This window comes from Panulirus ornatus, chromosome 36, assembly GCF_036320965.1.
Source record: "Panulirus ornatus isolate Po-2019 chromosome 36, ASM3632096v1, whole genome shotgun sequence".
NCBI classification, from domain to species: domain Eukaryota; kingdom Metazoa; phylum Arthropoda; class Malacostraca; order Decapoda; family Palinuridae; genus Panulirus; species Panulirus ornatus.
Window position 1 is genome coordinate 10,336,347 of NC_092259.1, and position 14,009 is coordinate 10,350,355.

The 14,009-nt window shown below is 45.9% G+C and overlaps 1 protein-coding gene across 2 annotated transcripts in view; it reads right to left on the reverse strand.

Annotated features, from left to right (window-relative positions):
- Positions 1 to 14,009, reverse strand: part of LOC139760337 (lumican-like) — a 31,615-nt gene that overhangs the window by 16,948 nt on the left and 658 nt on the right. The window contains exon 2 of one of the 2 annotated variants that reach the window (XM_071683366.1): positions 4,464 to 4,952. The exons of the other annotated variant lie outside the window; for it this stretch is intronic. Coding sequence (XP_071539467.1) covers positions 4,464 to 4,469 — 6 coding nt within the window. The 5' untranslated portion in view covers positions 4,470 to 4,952. The remainder of the gene's footprint in view (positions 1 to 4,463; positions 4,953 to 14,009) is intronic. 2 annotated transcript variants of the gene reach the window in all.

Genomic DNA, 14,009 nt, shown 5'->3' on the forward strand with positions numbered 1-14,009 from the left:
TCCAAAAGAAGGAACAGAGAAGGGAGCCAAGTGAGGGTTTTCCGTCCTATTCACGTGGAAATGCCCTTCTTATCCATGTGGAAATACAGATTATTACTGTAGTAGGTACAAGGCAAGCAGGTGTTATAGCCAGCGACCATATACAGGCTCCACCAAAACCACACACAAGATCAACAAGTGCTGACCCCCCCCCCGGGGGGGAGGTGTATGCTCGCTAATGAATTAAATTTGCATAATACACGTTGAGGCCATGACGTCATGAGGCGGCCATGGCTCATGATTCTTTCTGATCCCTGTAGTACGTCTCTATGGTTCATATACCTCTCCTATCACGTTAGCTTTACGTCCTTTCGTACGTGTAAAAAAAAAAATTGTAGATAGCATTTATGTGGAGGCATGCTAGCAGAGGCAGAAACAGGCTGATTGATCATGTTAGGTGGACAGTCGGTGGGTACACTGTCGGGCTGCAGGGTTAGAAACAAGCTCCTAAAGCCTATTTTCCTTATATTCTGGATCAGACTAAGTGAGGAAAAGCTTACATAAGGATCAAAAACATACGTAGGGTCAGAGAACTTTCCACTCTAGCTGTAGATAATTTTTTTTTTTAGGTTTGTTTTCACGCTCGTGTTAGTGTTAACTCCTCCCTCATTATCAATGTTATCGTCATGATTGTTATCATCATTATCATCTGTTATCATCGCCCTCCGTAACGCCGTCTTTATCACCGTAAATATTGTCGTCCGTTTTCTTTTCCGGTAGCAAAGGAGCCAGGCCTTTTATCTCCTTTATTACAACGTATTTCATCCTGGCCCGGGCAGGCTGACGGTAAAATAGCGCACGTATCAGTTGACGGTTAAATAGGGCGTACATCATCTGACGGCCAAATAGAGCATGTGTAAAATGTGTGTGTTTCTTATGTGGTGAGGAAGGAAGGATGGTGCTCAGGCCTGACTCGCCCGCCGCTGATGTAAAGGTTTCTAACTCCATTAACCCGACAGCCGTTGGGTAAAATACGACTACACACGGATTCAGAGACTGGGAGAAAGCGTCTTCTTATATAATCACGGTAAAAACAGCATTTCTTATGTATTCAATTGGAAAGAAAGGCTTTTTTTTTAAATAGAGGTTATACGAGGCGACATTTTCCCCGTAATAAGTGGTAGTAAGCGGCTTACATAAATAAAAATTATAAAAAAACTCGTTTTATTATGTGTTGAAGGTATGACTCAAGTAAATAGTTTCGTCGTTCCTTTAGATGAGCTATGGTCCAGAGTTCACATGACTGATCAGTTATTACCTCAGAAGTCTTCGTAATACCCCAGAGCGCCAGCCTTATTTTTAGATGTACTACGCATATATATATATATATATATATATATATATATATATATATATATATATATATATATATATATATGACAGGGATCATAACATCGCTCATGTTTGAGGTCTGAGGCTTTTCACAGAGACATGTACACAGATGTTGCTGTTATATTAACATGTTGAAGACGACGATGATGACCTTCTGGGGTATATATACCATAGCACAAAGGAGATCGCTATATTATTACTTCAGGGGGGACTGCTATACTAAGGAAATTTAGCCCCAGAGATCAGATCTCCTGTGTTTGAGGATTTATACCAAAACCTCTTCCCCTTACTCCAGAATACAGACTTAAACTTCCCCCGAGAGAAAATTTATAAAAGTTAGATCCGCATTTTACCCCGTAAACAAAGTCCTTAGCCACACTTTCCCCCCCAGAGAAAATGTTAAAAGTTCAACCCGCGTTTCCCCCGTAAAACACGACACCCACGGAAAATTCAGTTCCTCATCACTGTGGAGTATTAGAGATTCCTGATACCCCCGGAGAATTCCCCCTCTCCCCCCCAGAGGCACAGCTGACCAACATCCACGGAAAATACGGATTCCTGCCATCTCAGCAAACTCAATTTCCTGCGCTCGACACCACAAATATCTCGTCCCTGAAACAACATGTCTTCACCCCAGCCAGAATATGAACCAGGCTCTCTCTCTCTCTCTCTCTCTCTCTCTCTCTCTCTCTCTCTCTCTCTCTCTCTCTCTCTCTCTCTCTCTCTCTCTCTCTCATTTTTGTTGTATATGCTGGTTCTCTCTGACCCAGAAACTTTAAGAAAATCCTCATATTTTTTTCTTTTTCTATTTACCCTCCCCCAAGAGAAAAGTCCCCCCCCCTTCATTTAGACACATGTCCCCGCATTTCGAAAACGTTAACCCCACCAGAAAACTATCTTTCTACCCCCAGGAAACCGCGTCTCCCCATCCTTAGAAACCCCGGGCTTCTCGTCCCCAGAAAACCCCCGTCTTCCTGGCTCAAGAAAATGTCTTTTCCTACTTAGAAAACACCTACAGTCCTTCGCAAACAAACTTGCCCAAACCCCAGAAAAACAACGCCAACTCAACCCCCAGAAAGACGTCTTCCTAACCCCTCCCCCAGAAACCATGTCTTTCCGCTCCCCTGAAAAAAAAAACTTAGAAAGTAGGTCTTGCCCTCCCAACAGAACATCTTCCCGTGTTTTGTAGTGTTCAGTTCTTCCCGTCCCCAGAGAACATCTCTTGATGTTAGCTCTTGCCGTCCCCTTCCAGGTATGCCTCCCTCCCACACTACACATCTAGCCATCCCCCTCGCTGGTAGCAGTAACCCACCCACCCCCCTTCGTCACTGCTAGACTGATGACCACCATTTTCCATTTGGCCAGGTCTGCTGACTCTTGTGATTTGAACTCCCTCACTCTTTTTTTCCTCTCTCTCTCTCTCTCTCTCTCTCTCTCTCTCTCTCTCTCTCTCTCTCTCTCTCTCTCTCTCTCTCTCTCTCTCTTGGGGAAAAGTTGGAAGAAAACGGGCGCTTTGTTCTAACCTGTGATAAATTTAGAAAACGTGTGTGACGGTGAGTGGTTATATATATGACGTTGGTGTGAGCCTAGTGCTGGCAGCCAGAGGTTCCCGGTCATTGTGAGGCCCACGCGAGAGGCCGCGGGAGGTAATGGGAACGCTGCTGTCGCCAAGTCCCCACTGGAGGAGGTCGCTGGCCTCCGGGGGGAGGTTAATAGAGCCGACGTGGTCAAGACGGATCCGTGTCGGCTGTGTTGACCTGGGCGGCGGCGGCGCGTCGTCCGCCGGTGATGGATGGTGGTGGTTGCTGGCAACCCTCCTCTCTCCTGCAGCAACCCCCCCCCGCCCCAGGCTCGGGGGGGGGGGCGGAGGGGGGGACGTTTTGCATGTACTGCTGATGGTCGTGGGGTGGGGGGGGGGAGGTGACGCTCCCCCCCGACCGACCCCGCCCCATCCATACCACCTCACAACTGTGTGTCACGTCGCTTGAAATTCGGCGAAAATACGGTGTTGGCCAGCTGAGAACGAGGAAGGGGGGGAGAGGGAAGAAACAAGGGAGAAATTAGGGAGAAGAGAGGAGGAGGAGGGGTGGTGGTGGGGGGGTCTGCTGCAGAAAGAGAAGAGGAGGAGGAGGAGGAGGGGGGGACTGGAAGAGGAGGGGGGTGTAAAAGCTAGTTCACCTTTAAGAAGACTTTCGGTGTGGGTGAACGGCGCCATTAACCCAACCAGTGTATCACGGCTTACCCACCGACCCGCCATGCACCCGCCCACTATTCCTGGTCAACATTATCACACCACAAATCGTCCTCTTGACATTACCCCACACACACACACACACACACACACACACACACACCAGTAAGAGCTACTTCCCTCGCGCACTCCACTCCGTAATGTCTTGCCCAAGTATTACTGTTGCCTTCAACTTTTTACTTCTCCATTGTTTTCTGAGCTTAGGCTCTTAACGCTATATTAACAGAGAACTTCCCTCAAGGCGAAGAAGAAAGTCAAGTGGGAGTGCAGAGATAAAGACTGCAGCCGATCATCGCTGACACGGTAAACGAGTCGTGGTTCTCGGTGTTGAGGTCAGTTGGAAGAACGATTACATGAACACTTCATTGTCACGGCTACAGCCTCCTGCCTTAGTGGAAGTTCGCTCTAACTTGACGTATTCTTATACAGCGTAACTATCCAACGTGTCTATATTCTTCTATAGCTTGTCTGGCGTCTTGTTCTCTGACATATACAGCTTACACTACGGCCTTACGGTCAATACATCTTGTATACAGCAGTACAAGAGATGAGTGGCCGAGATTAACAGTGACGGATCAGCCATTATATTCTAAAGACTTTCCGGAATTGAATATTGGAACACATCATTGATCTCGCACACGTGACGTCACACCGAAATGCTACTCGACTTGCTCTCAAATCATAGCATTTCATCACGTGACAAGCCTGCTATAGAAACTTATATTTGCCCTAATCATTGCTCAAGTACAGAACAGATAACCACAACGTAAGAATTTATCGTACAAAAGACGAGTGTTGCTTGGAAGTTATGATAAAAAGTTTTGGATGATCTGTCACTTACCTTCATTTTAAGACACTGAAGATCTGAAAATTTATCGGCTCACAGATACGAGGCAAAGTTTCTGAAAACAAGCAGACTATTGGATTTTTCCAGTCTCGTATGTTCCAGGCTGTCAAAAGTCTTTTCGTACTTTAAAAATCACATCTAGTCACGATGTTTCCCTTGTTATTGTAGATCCGGCACAGTCTCTCACTTCACTGTCACACTGACGGGGGAGCTGAGGAACGGCCTGGCGAAGCAGATTTAGGAGGCGTGGTGTGTGTTGGGCCCAGGGTGGCCACGCAGTGGTCCAGGGAGGCAGCTCGGCCTGGCCAGGACGGTGCTCTGAGAGCCGCGCCGCTGCTACAGGGCCACACTGGCCGCAACTCTTATCATATCTTCCCGTGTCGGTTATCTGGGGACCCCGGGCCTGGATCTTATCGCCAGCCGCCCGGCCAGGACCTGGTCCTGGTTTAGTCACCTTCCTGCACACGCTTGATTTCCCTCACTCTGAAAATACCACGAATTGAAAAAATACCAACACACGCTCCCCCCTGGACGTGGGTGTCTTAAATCTCCTCTTATAAATACGGGAATGTGAGCAGCATCGTACCAGGGCGCGGGTGATGGAGTGTGGCTCTTATCGTTATCAGGGGCGGCGGCCATAACCAATAAGAGGACAGATTTTCAAACACATTACGAGCGTGGGGTTCCCGGAGCAGCCAAGTACGGCGGCTTCAGGCGCGGGTTAGGAAGCGAGATGCAGGATGTGCGAGGATGGTTGAGAGAGAGAGAGAGAGAGAGAGAGAGAGAGACAGACAGACAGACAGACAGACGGAGAGGCGCGAAGGGAAACACAGATAACAAAATAAGATGAACGAGGAAAAAGGAACAAAAGAGAGGGAGAAATATTGGGAGAAGCGAGAATAATGAGATGGGAAGAGAAGTCGGGAGAGGCCACGAAGAGGCGATAGAGAGAGGAAGAAGAGAGGAAAGAATGAGACAGTAGGAAGACTCATGATGAGGCACGAAGGAAATAAAGGTTCGTCTGGCCCACTGTGATGGTCATTGGTTAGTTGGGTCATTAGCCAGACCGGAGAGGCTGCTCACAACACACACACACACACACACACACACTCATTAAGCCACACATTTAGATAAGGGATAACATCATTGTCTTTATATAGTTGGCTGCGTTAATTATGCGGGATAATCAACGATTCCTGAGGTCGTTAGCGGCGGACGAGGGAAATGAGTGGGAGTGAGATGTGTGGGTGATGGTACCAGTGTGAGGTGGGGAACACAGAGGAACATTACGTGCCACGGTTCCGTGGATGACGTCACAGATGATGACGTATGTGCCACGGTTCCGTAGATGACGTCATGACGCTGAAGACTTGTGTGGGTAGTGTGGCCAAATTCTCTCTTTCTCTGTCTAATTCTGTCTACATTTGTTTGTCTGTCTATTTCTCTAAATCTCTTTATTTCTCCCTATTTCTGTATATATCTGTTTCTGTCTTTTTCTTTCTTTATCCATTTCTGTATTTTTCTACGTACTTCTTACAGTCTATTTCTCTCTGTTTCTCTGTATATGTTTCTGTATATTTTTCTTTCACTCTGTTTATCTCCAGTATGATTTTGTTTACTTTTCTCAAAGTCTGGCTCGATGACTGTCTATATATCTCTGTCTCTCTCTACGTGAATTTTTTCTTTTTGTCAGTGTAAACATTTGCCATTTTTGTGATGAGTTTAAAACTCCCCACCACACACACACACACACACACACACACACACACACACACACACACACACCTGCCTTCATGTTACTCCTCCTTTTTTTCCGTGATTTCAACATGTGAGGGAATTTCTCCTCCTCCTCCCTCCTCCCTGCTCCCCCTCCTCCTCCTCCCTCCTCCCTGCTCCTCCTCCCCCTCCTTCTCCTTCTCCTCCTCCTCCTCGTCGTCGTCGTGGTGGTGTGTGTGTGTGCCCCCGGCCACACCCCAGACAGTCGAGGATATACACAGGAACGTACCCCACCCACAAACCTGGGACGAACACCTGACCCAACGTGAATGTATGATGGAGGGGCTGATGATTATGGGGCTGTGTGGTGAGTGTTACGTTGGGGTGAGGAGGGGGTGTGAGAACTCTGGGGTTGTGGAGGGCGTAAGAGTGCAAGATTTGTGAGAGTAACAGGACTGTAGAGGTTGTGAGAGTGTACTGCATGTGTTGTAAGAGGTCAGAGAGAAAGCGTTAAGTCCAAGAGTTGGTGGGAGATGTGTGAGCGACAGCAAAAGGGAGAGAGAAAGGAGAGAGAGAGAGAGAGAGGGGGAATTAAAGAAAAGAATAAGATATATACATCTAAACACACACAGACACACACACGTTACCCACAAAATACACACATATATACAGACACACAACACCTCGAAAATCACAAACACATAGGCATTCATACATGCTCACATACACACACATATTGTCCACACATAAGACGGAGAGAGAAGTGTATGGCGGTTTTAAACTCATGGTAAACTATGAGACGTAAACTACCGAGGTGTGTAGACAGTTTACGCTGGGTTTCCCTCTCTCTCTCTCTCTCTCTCTCTCTCTCTCTCTCTCTCTCTCTCTCTCTCTCTCTCTCTCTCTCTCTCTCTCTCTCTCTCTCAGTGCGTCCTACACTGGCCAATACTTCGTAAAGGGGAATAAAATTTACATACCAGTTCGGGGATACAGTGTTGGCTCTGTGCTGATGCCTTTCCCAACGGTGGCCTGGCTTTGTATGCTTGCCTGCTTTTATGGCGTTATGTCTGTATGCTTGCCTGCTTTTACAGTGCTTTATATGTATATGTGTTGCCTCTGTTTTTGTTTTTTTCTCTTTGTTTGTGTGTTTGCCTATTTGTATCGTGTTTTTGCTACGTTTGACCCCCCCCCCCCATCCGCCCTAGCCTCTTTGTGTTGTAACATGTTAAATGCATTACATATATTTGTTAAGCATTGATTGGCTTCAGTACTATAATCGTTCAACTTTGTTTTGATCCCACATGGTTTATAGTATGTGTGTGTGTGTGTGTGTGTGTGTGTGTGTGTGCGTGTGTGTATGTGTGTGTGTGTGTATGTGTGTGTATGTATGTGTGTATGTGTGTGTGTATGTGTGTGTGTATGTATGTATGTGTGTGTGTGTGTGTGTGTGTGTGTGTGTGTGTGTGTGTGTGTGTGTGTGTGTGTGTGTGTGTGTGATGTTCATCATGAACTTCTGCTTCACAGCTCAAGCAAACGACACATATTTTTGGGCCAATACATGGAAGGGTTCAAGCTGTAACAACCTGTAAGCTGGGAGCCGTGCAGCTAAGCCTTATTATAGTGGGTTTTGCGACACCTTAAAGCTGGAGTTTGTTCACTTTGGGGATTATGATCGAGGCGAGAGCACCCAGTTAACTAACGCATTCTCATTAATATGAAATTTGAATTGCCAATTATGTACGCTGGCTGATTTGATTCAAGCGGTATACACATTGAATATGTATGGTGTGTATGTGGTGCATGATGTGTATGGGGTGTGTGTGTGTGTGTGTGTATGAGAGAGAGAGAGAGAGAGAGAGAGAGAGAGAGAGAGAGAGAGAGAGAGAGAGAGAGAGAGAGAGAGAGAGAGAATGACTGAATTTGAAGAATGGAAGTAAGAAATGATTAGAACAGGTGTATCGCTGCACTTAGCAAGTACGAAATGTCGTAGAATATTCACTGGGCCATAGCCTAGCCCAGGTAATGTATTCAGATGGTCTATCCTTGTAGTTGTATGATATGTATGATACAGTGTGTGTGGCGTGTATGATACAATGTGTATGGTGCCGGTCAAGTGTATGATATTATGGTTCGTATTGTATGTGTGTAAGACCGGTAACTTGTGTATGATAAGTATAGCATTGTACAAGTGGTTGTATACAAGTGTTGCATTATGTATTCCTTCGTAAGAATTGACAGTTTATCATTTATCTGTATATGAATACGCGGCAAATGTATACATTTGAGTGAGAATCTGTGTATTAAAGATACGTGTGTGTGTGTGTGTGTACTATATGTTCCAGTGTATGTATTTCCAATGTACAGTACTTGTTGTACATCTTCCGAAAATCACTTAATTTTTCCAATACCCGATACCGTTTTCCATGCAAAGAGTTTCAAAGGGAGACTGGTGTATAATGTGCCAGAGTTGGCTCACACGAAACGAGCGAGAGGAACTTCTCCTCAAGTTGGAGTATGCTAATGAAGAGAGAGAGAGAGAGAGAGAGAGAGAGAGAGAGAGAGAGAGAGAGAGAGAGAGAGAGAGAGAGATGGGGGAGAGAGTGGTGTAAGTAAAGAGGTTGTGAAACTGATGTCATTTATTATTTATTATGTCCTCTTTAAAGAAAAAAAATATTCGGCAACATTCCCTCTCATGCAGTTGCTTGTTAGCGATCCATCATAATCAAGGGAGTATTTATCCTAGTATGTGACTTGCTATGTGTTTCTTGAAGCTGTTCGTGGCTGTAGAGGGAGATGCCAGTTTGTGGCATTGGTGGTTGTTCATGTTTGTCCACGTCCCATGTGAGGAGGAGGAGAGGGAAGAACAGGGCTGTAGCGTTGTCTCCGCTTTCTGTTTACATATTCTCCTTCGCATCTTGTTGGAGGTAGTGTCTCTCCACCATCCATTCTATTCCGCTGGTGTTGGAGGTAGAACGTCTCTCCACCATCCATTCTATCTCGTAAGTGTTGGAGGTAGAGTGTCTCTCCACCATCCATCCTATCCCGCTGGTGTTGGAGGTAGAACGTTTCTCCACCATCCATACTCGCTAGTGTTGGAGGTAAGGTACCTCTCCGCCATCCCATCTTGCCAATGTTGGAGAATAAAGTGTCTCTCCACCATCTTCTCAGTGTTGGAGATGATGAAGAACCCCTGCCACCTCGGTGGTGTGTGATCATAAAGTGCGCCTCTCCTCCATGACTGTCACTTGGCCTAGCACGAGCAAGACGTGTCGGGCGGGAAGTATTTAAACTTATTTATGATCACTCTGTAGTTTCCAGACAACCCTAGGAGAGCTAGGACGACCTAGGAGAGCTAGGACGATCTAGGAGAGCTAGGACGACCTGGGAGAGGAAGGACGACCTGGGAGAGGAAGGACGACCTGGGAGAGCTGGGATGACTTGGAAGAGGTGGGATGCCCTGGTTGAGCTGGGATGACCTGGGAGAGCTAGGATGACCCGGGAAAGCTAGGATGACCCGGGAGAGCTGGGATGACCTGGAAGAGCTAGGATGACCCAACAGAAGGTAGTCCTCGTCGAGATGAGGTCGTAAATGATATATAAAAATGGCAGAAACTTGAGGAAGCAAAGACAGGAGAGACATAATCACATGAGTTATGGAGGAAGTTATCTGACTCCAGACGTGTGACTATAAACCTCTGTCTGGGGGAGGTGTATGCGCTCTCTGGGGTAGGGAGGTGTATGCGCAGTCTGGGGGAAGTGTATGCGCTCTCTGGGGGTGGGGGAGGTGTATGCGCTTTGTCTGGGGGGAGGGGGGGGGGGTGTATGCGCGCACCACATAAGAACAACCTTCTTGTGCTCACACTCTGCAGTCTCCCAGAAGTACAGTCATCCCCCCTCCCTCCTTCACGGACCGCATGTTGCGACGCACATCCTGGTGTTATCAGCGACCCCCACGTCAGGTGATAACGCGTATATAACACAACGGACCTTATTCTCTCTCTCTCTCTCTCTCTCTCTCTCTCTCTCTCTCTCTCTCTCTCTCTCTCTCTCTCTCTCTCTCTCTCTCTCACTCTTATCTCTCCCACCTGAAGTATGTACACACCAAGCCTCACCAGACCTCAAGATAATAGTTTGGTTTTTTTTTTAGATAATTTGTAGTCAGAAACCTGGCTTATCATGATGTGAAGACTAAGGGTCATCAATTATCATTACTAACATAATTCTTCTTTTTTTTCTGTTGTGTACTAATTTGCCTAAATGGTTTCACATGTCGTGGTGAGTGAGTTCTCTCGGCCCCAGCTCTGGGGCCAGCCATTGACTACCGGTGTATCTCGTTACGACGTCATTCGCTTGTTATCACTGTGTCAGGACCCGAGGGCGATGATAACAAGAGGTTATCGTGCTTATCAGTCGGTGATAACGAGTCGCCCACCCTACCTGCCTGCCTGCCTTAACCCCGTAAGTACGACGGTACGACTCCCTGAGGACAACGGTAAGACCCCATGAGCAAGACGGTACGACCCCCTGAGGACGGCGGTACGACCCCATGAGGACGACGGTACGACCCCTTAGCAAGACGGTATGATCCTTGAGTTCGACAGTACGACCCATGAGTACGACGGCACGACCCTTGGGTACGACGGTACGATCCTTGGGCACGATGAGGCGATCTTCGGATATAATGGCGTGGTTTTTTACCAAACTCATGAGAGTGAGGTCAAAAGCCACGCCATCATATCAGTGGGTTGTATCGTCGTGTACAAGGGTCGTACCGTCCCGCTCCTGTGTCGTACCGTCTTGCCCTAGGCGTCGTACCGTCTTGCCCCAGCGTCGTACCGTCTTGCCCTAGGGGTCGTACCATGGTGCTGAAAGGGCAAGTCTTCCCTCCAAGTCCCAGCCCCTGATGGAGTCCCCAGACCAGGGATATTGGCGTGTTGAATGGCCCGTCGTAATCCCACATAGATCTGCAGTATTGACACGACCATTCTATCGTTCTGGACCGGACTCCAAGACACCGCACACTTCCCTAGCAATATTGTCCTCTCTTAAATTCACTCGCTTCAGTCTTCCTCGTTTTCTAATATTTCATTTACTGTTATCAGAGTTCTGTGACGATGAAGGAGGTCTGGTGAGCTTACGGCACAGCAGACCTACTCCAGTCGGCTTAGCAAAGCTGACTCTTCCAGTACAGTGAAGTCATGACATAGCTGACTCTTTCAGTACAGTGAAGTCATGACATAGCTGACTCTTTCAGCACAGTAAGGTGGTAACATAGTGCCCTGCAGCACGTCTACAGTGAGGTCATAACATAGCTGACTCTTCCAGTGCAGTCATAACATAGCTGACTCTTCCAGCACAGTAAGGTGATAACATAGCTGCCCTTCATCACGTCTGTAGTGAGGTCATAACATAGCTGACCCCTCCATTATGGCGGCAGTAACATAACTGCCATCGACTAGGCTTACAGTGAGGTCGTATAATAATTTACGCCTCCAATATTGAGGTAATAACACGGGTGGCCTTCCAATAGGCCTGTTGTGAGACAGGAACATTGCTGACCCTTTGACCCTCCGTCCTTCCGGTCGAGGTCATAACATAGCTGACCTTTTCACTATAGAAACTTTACACAGCTGACCCACGTAAGTATAAAGGCTATAGGATATTTGACCATTTCAATTTCGTGGTAACATTTATGTTTTTCATAGTGCTTTATTTTTTATCATTGTACATCTTTCTTTCCCAAATGTAAGTTTCGTAATTTCTCAGTGAACTTAGGTTCTAGAATGATGAACTTAGGTTCTGGAATGTCTCTGTTCAAAACGTTAGACGAGTATTCTTCATGGCTGAGCTGAGGCGGCGGAGGAGGCGCTCTGAACATGAGTCAGAAGCGTCGTGGTCATGTGACACCCGTACCATGTGAATTGCCAGCTATTTCCTCTCGCCGTTGATAAGGCTTCCACCAGCACTCTGACTGTACGTGAGATAGCTACTACGTCTGTGACTCACTTGAGGGCAACAGGAGGCTAACGTGTAAAGCAAGAACTTACATCATTTACAGCATTCTCGAGCCATTGTCAGGCTTGGAAAAATATTCCTTGGATGTCGGCGGTGTTTGGATGGCCGGAGGTGAAGTTTTCCACGCTTCCGTTGCATCACCACAAGGCATGAGAAGACGCCATTAATCCCAGGAAATCCCAAGAGAGGCATTGCCTTCTACACACATATTCGTATCTCCTTAAACCAGAGACATTTCAGACTGGTGTCAGAAGTTTCACCAGTTCTGAGGCATTCTGTATAACGAGAAATCTTGTGAGTTCATCAATTGTATCAAAATTTTCTCCTTGAGAATTATTAATTTCACGTCTGTAGTTGCATCTGGCTCGACAGATGTTTAATAACACCTAAAACAGCACCATAATCTGACATAATTGTGATTACAATCAATATCTTTAAAGACGTATTTTAATTGAACTTACATTTCGTAATCGCAACATATTTTCTATCTTTGAATGTGTATTCATTATGAGTATATATTATTACACGTTTTATTTCCTTGCAAGAAGAGAGGTAAGATGACCTACCAAGCCAAGGGAAGTGAGAAGTTGACACCACCAGAAGTTGGCAAAATGCAACTCAATGCAACGTTTTCTCTGTGACTCCTATACAGAAAGAAAATGAATATTACAAGCTATATTTTATGAGTAACAAAACTATATTGCGTTGATTTATACATAAGCGCACTAAAGTTCAGTCTTGCATTTCTTCGATTGTTATGAAACTGAAGACATGTACAGTACGTTATCCTGGACAATAGAGAACTCCGAGTCCGACTTCCGTTGTAGAAATATTATAAAGTATGATTGCAAGAGTATGGCTAAGATTGTATGAATATAATTTCAGGAAGACTCCCAGATAATAGCGCATTTATATAAGATAATAACTGATTATTTGAATGGTGAAATGGCTTAAAATACGTGAATGAGAGTAGAATTAATCATTGAACAATAAATTAATCTGCTTGAAGGAACAAAACCAAGTTTTGTGTTAACCCAGGAACTCCAGTAAGAGTTCTCGTATTGCATTCAGTTTAAGAAATATGGTGACGTCAACGTTAAATTCCCAAAACAGCTATTCTCGGAAAGAAGTGAAAAATATAGCGTCAGGAAAAGACGAGGAAAGGTCGCATTCGCTCACACCCTTTCTCCAGCTGTCTTGTGCAATGCACCGAAACCCCAGGCCCTTGTCCACCACCAGGCCCCACATATATTTCCATGGTTTTCCCCAGCCGCTTCATATGCCTTGGTTCAGTCCAATAACGGTTCACTCTATCCCGTGCACGCCTTTCACCCTCCTGCATGTTCAGGCCCCGATCACTCAAAATATTTTTCACTCTATCCTTCTATCTCTAATCTGGTCTCACCCTTTTCCTTGTCGGCTCTACTTCTGACACATATACCGTCTTTGTGTTCCTTTCTTCACTCATTTTCTCCATATATCCAAACCTTGACTGCCTTTGGGTACAATGTACTAACTATTGTACAGGTCTTCCAGGGTCGTACCGTCTTGCTGTTTTTTGAATATTTGGACACACCACACCTCCTCAGGACAAGATAGTGACGGGTTCTGCATGTGATTCCACCATGTATGCAGCATCAGCTAAACTTATTCATGGACATGTAATGTTCATTACTTCGCTAAGAAAAAAAAATATCTTGACCTTGCGTCTAATATATACCGAAACTTATACAACATGATGAAATCGTTTTTGTTGTCTTTTAATGTAACATGACCACTTTTATCTTAAAGCAAAAGATTAAATATAAA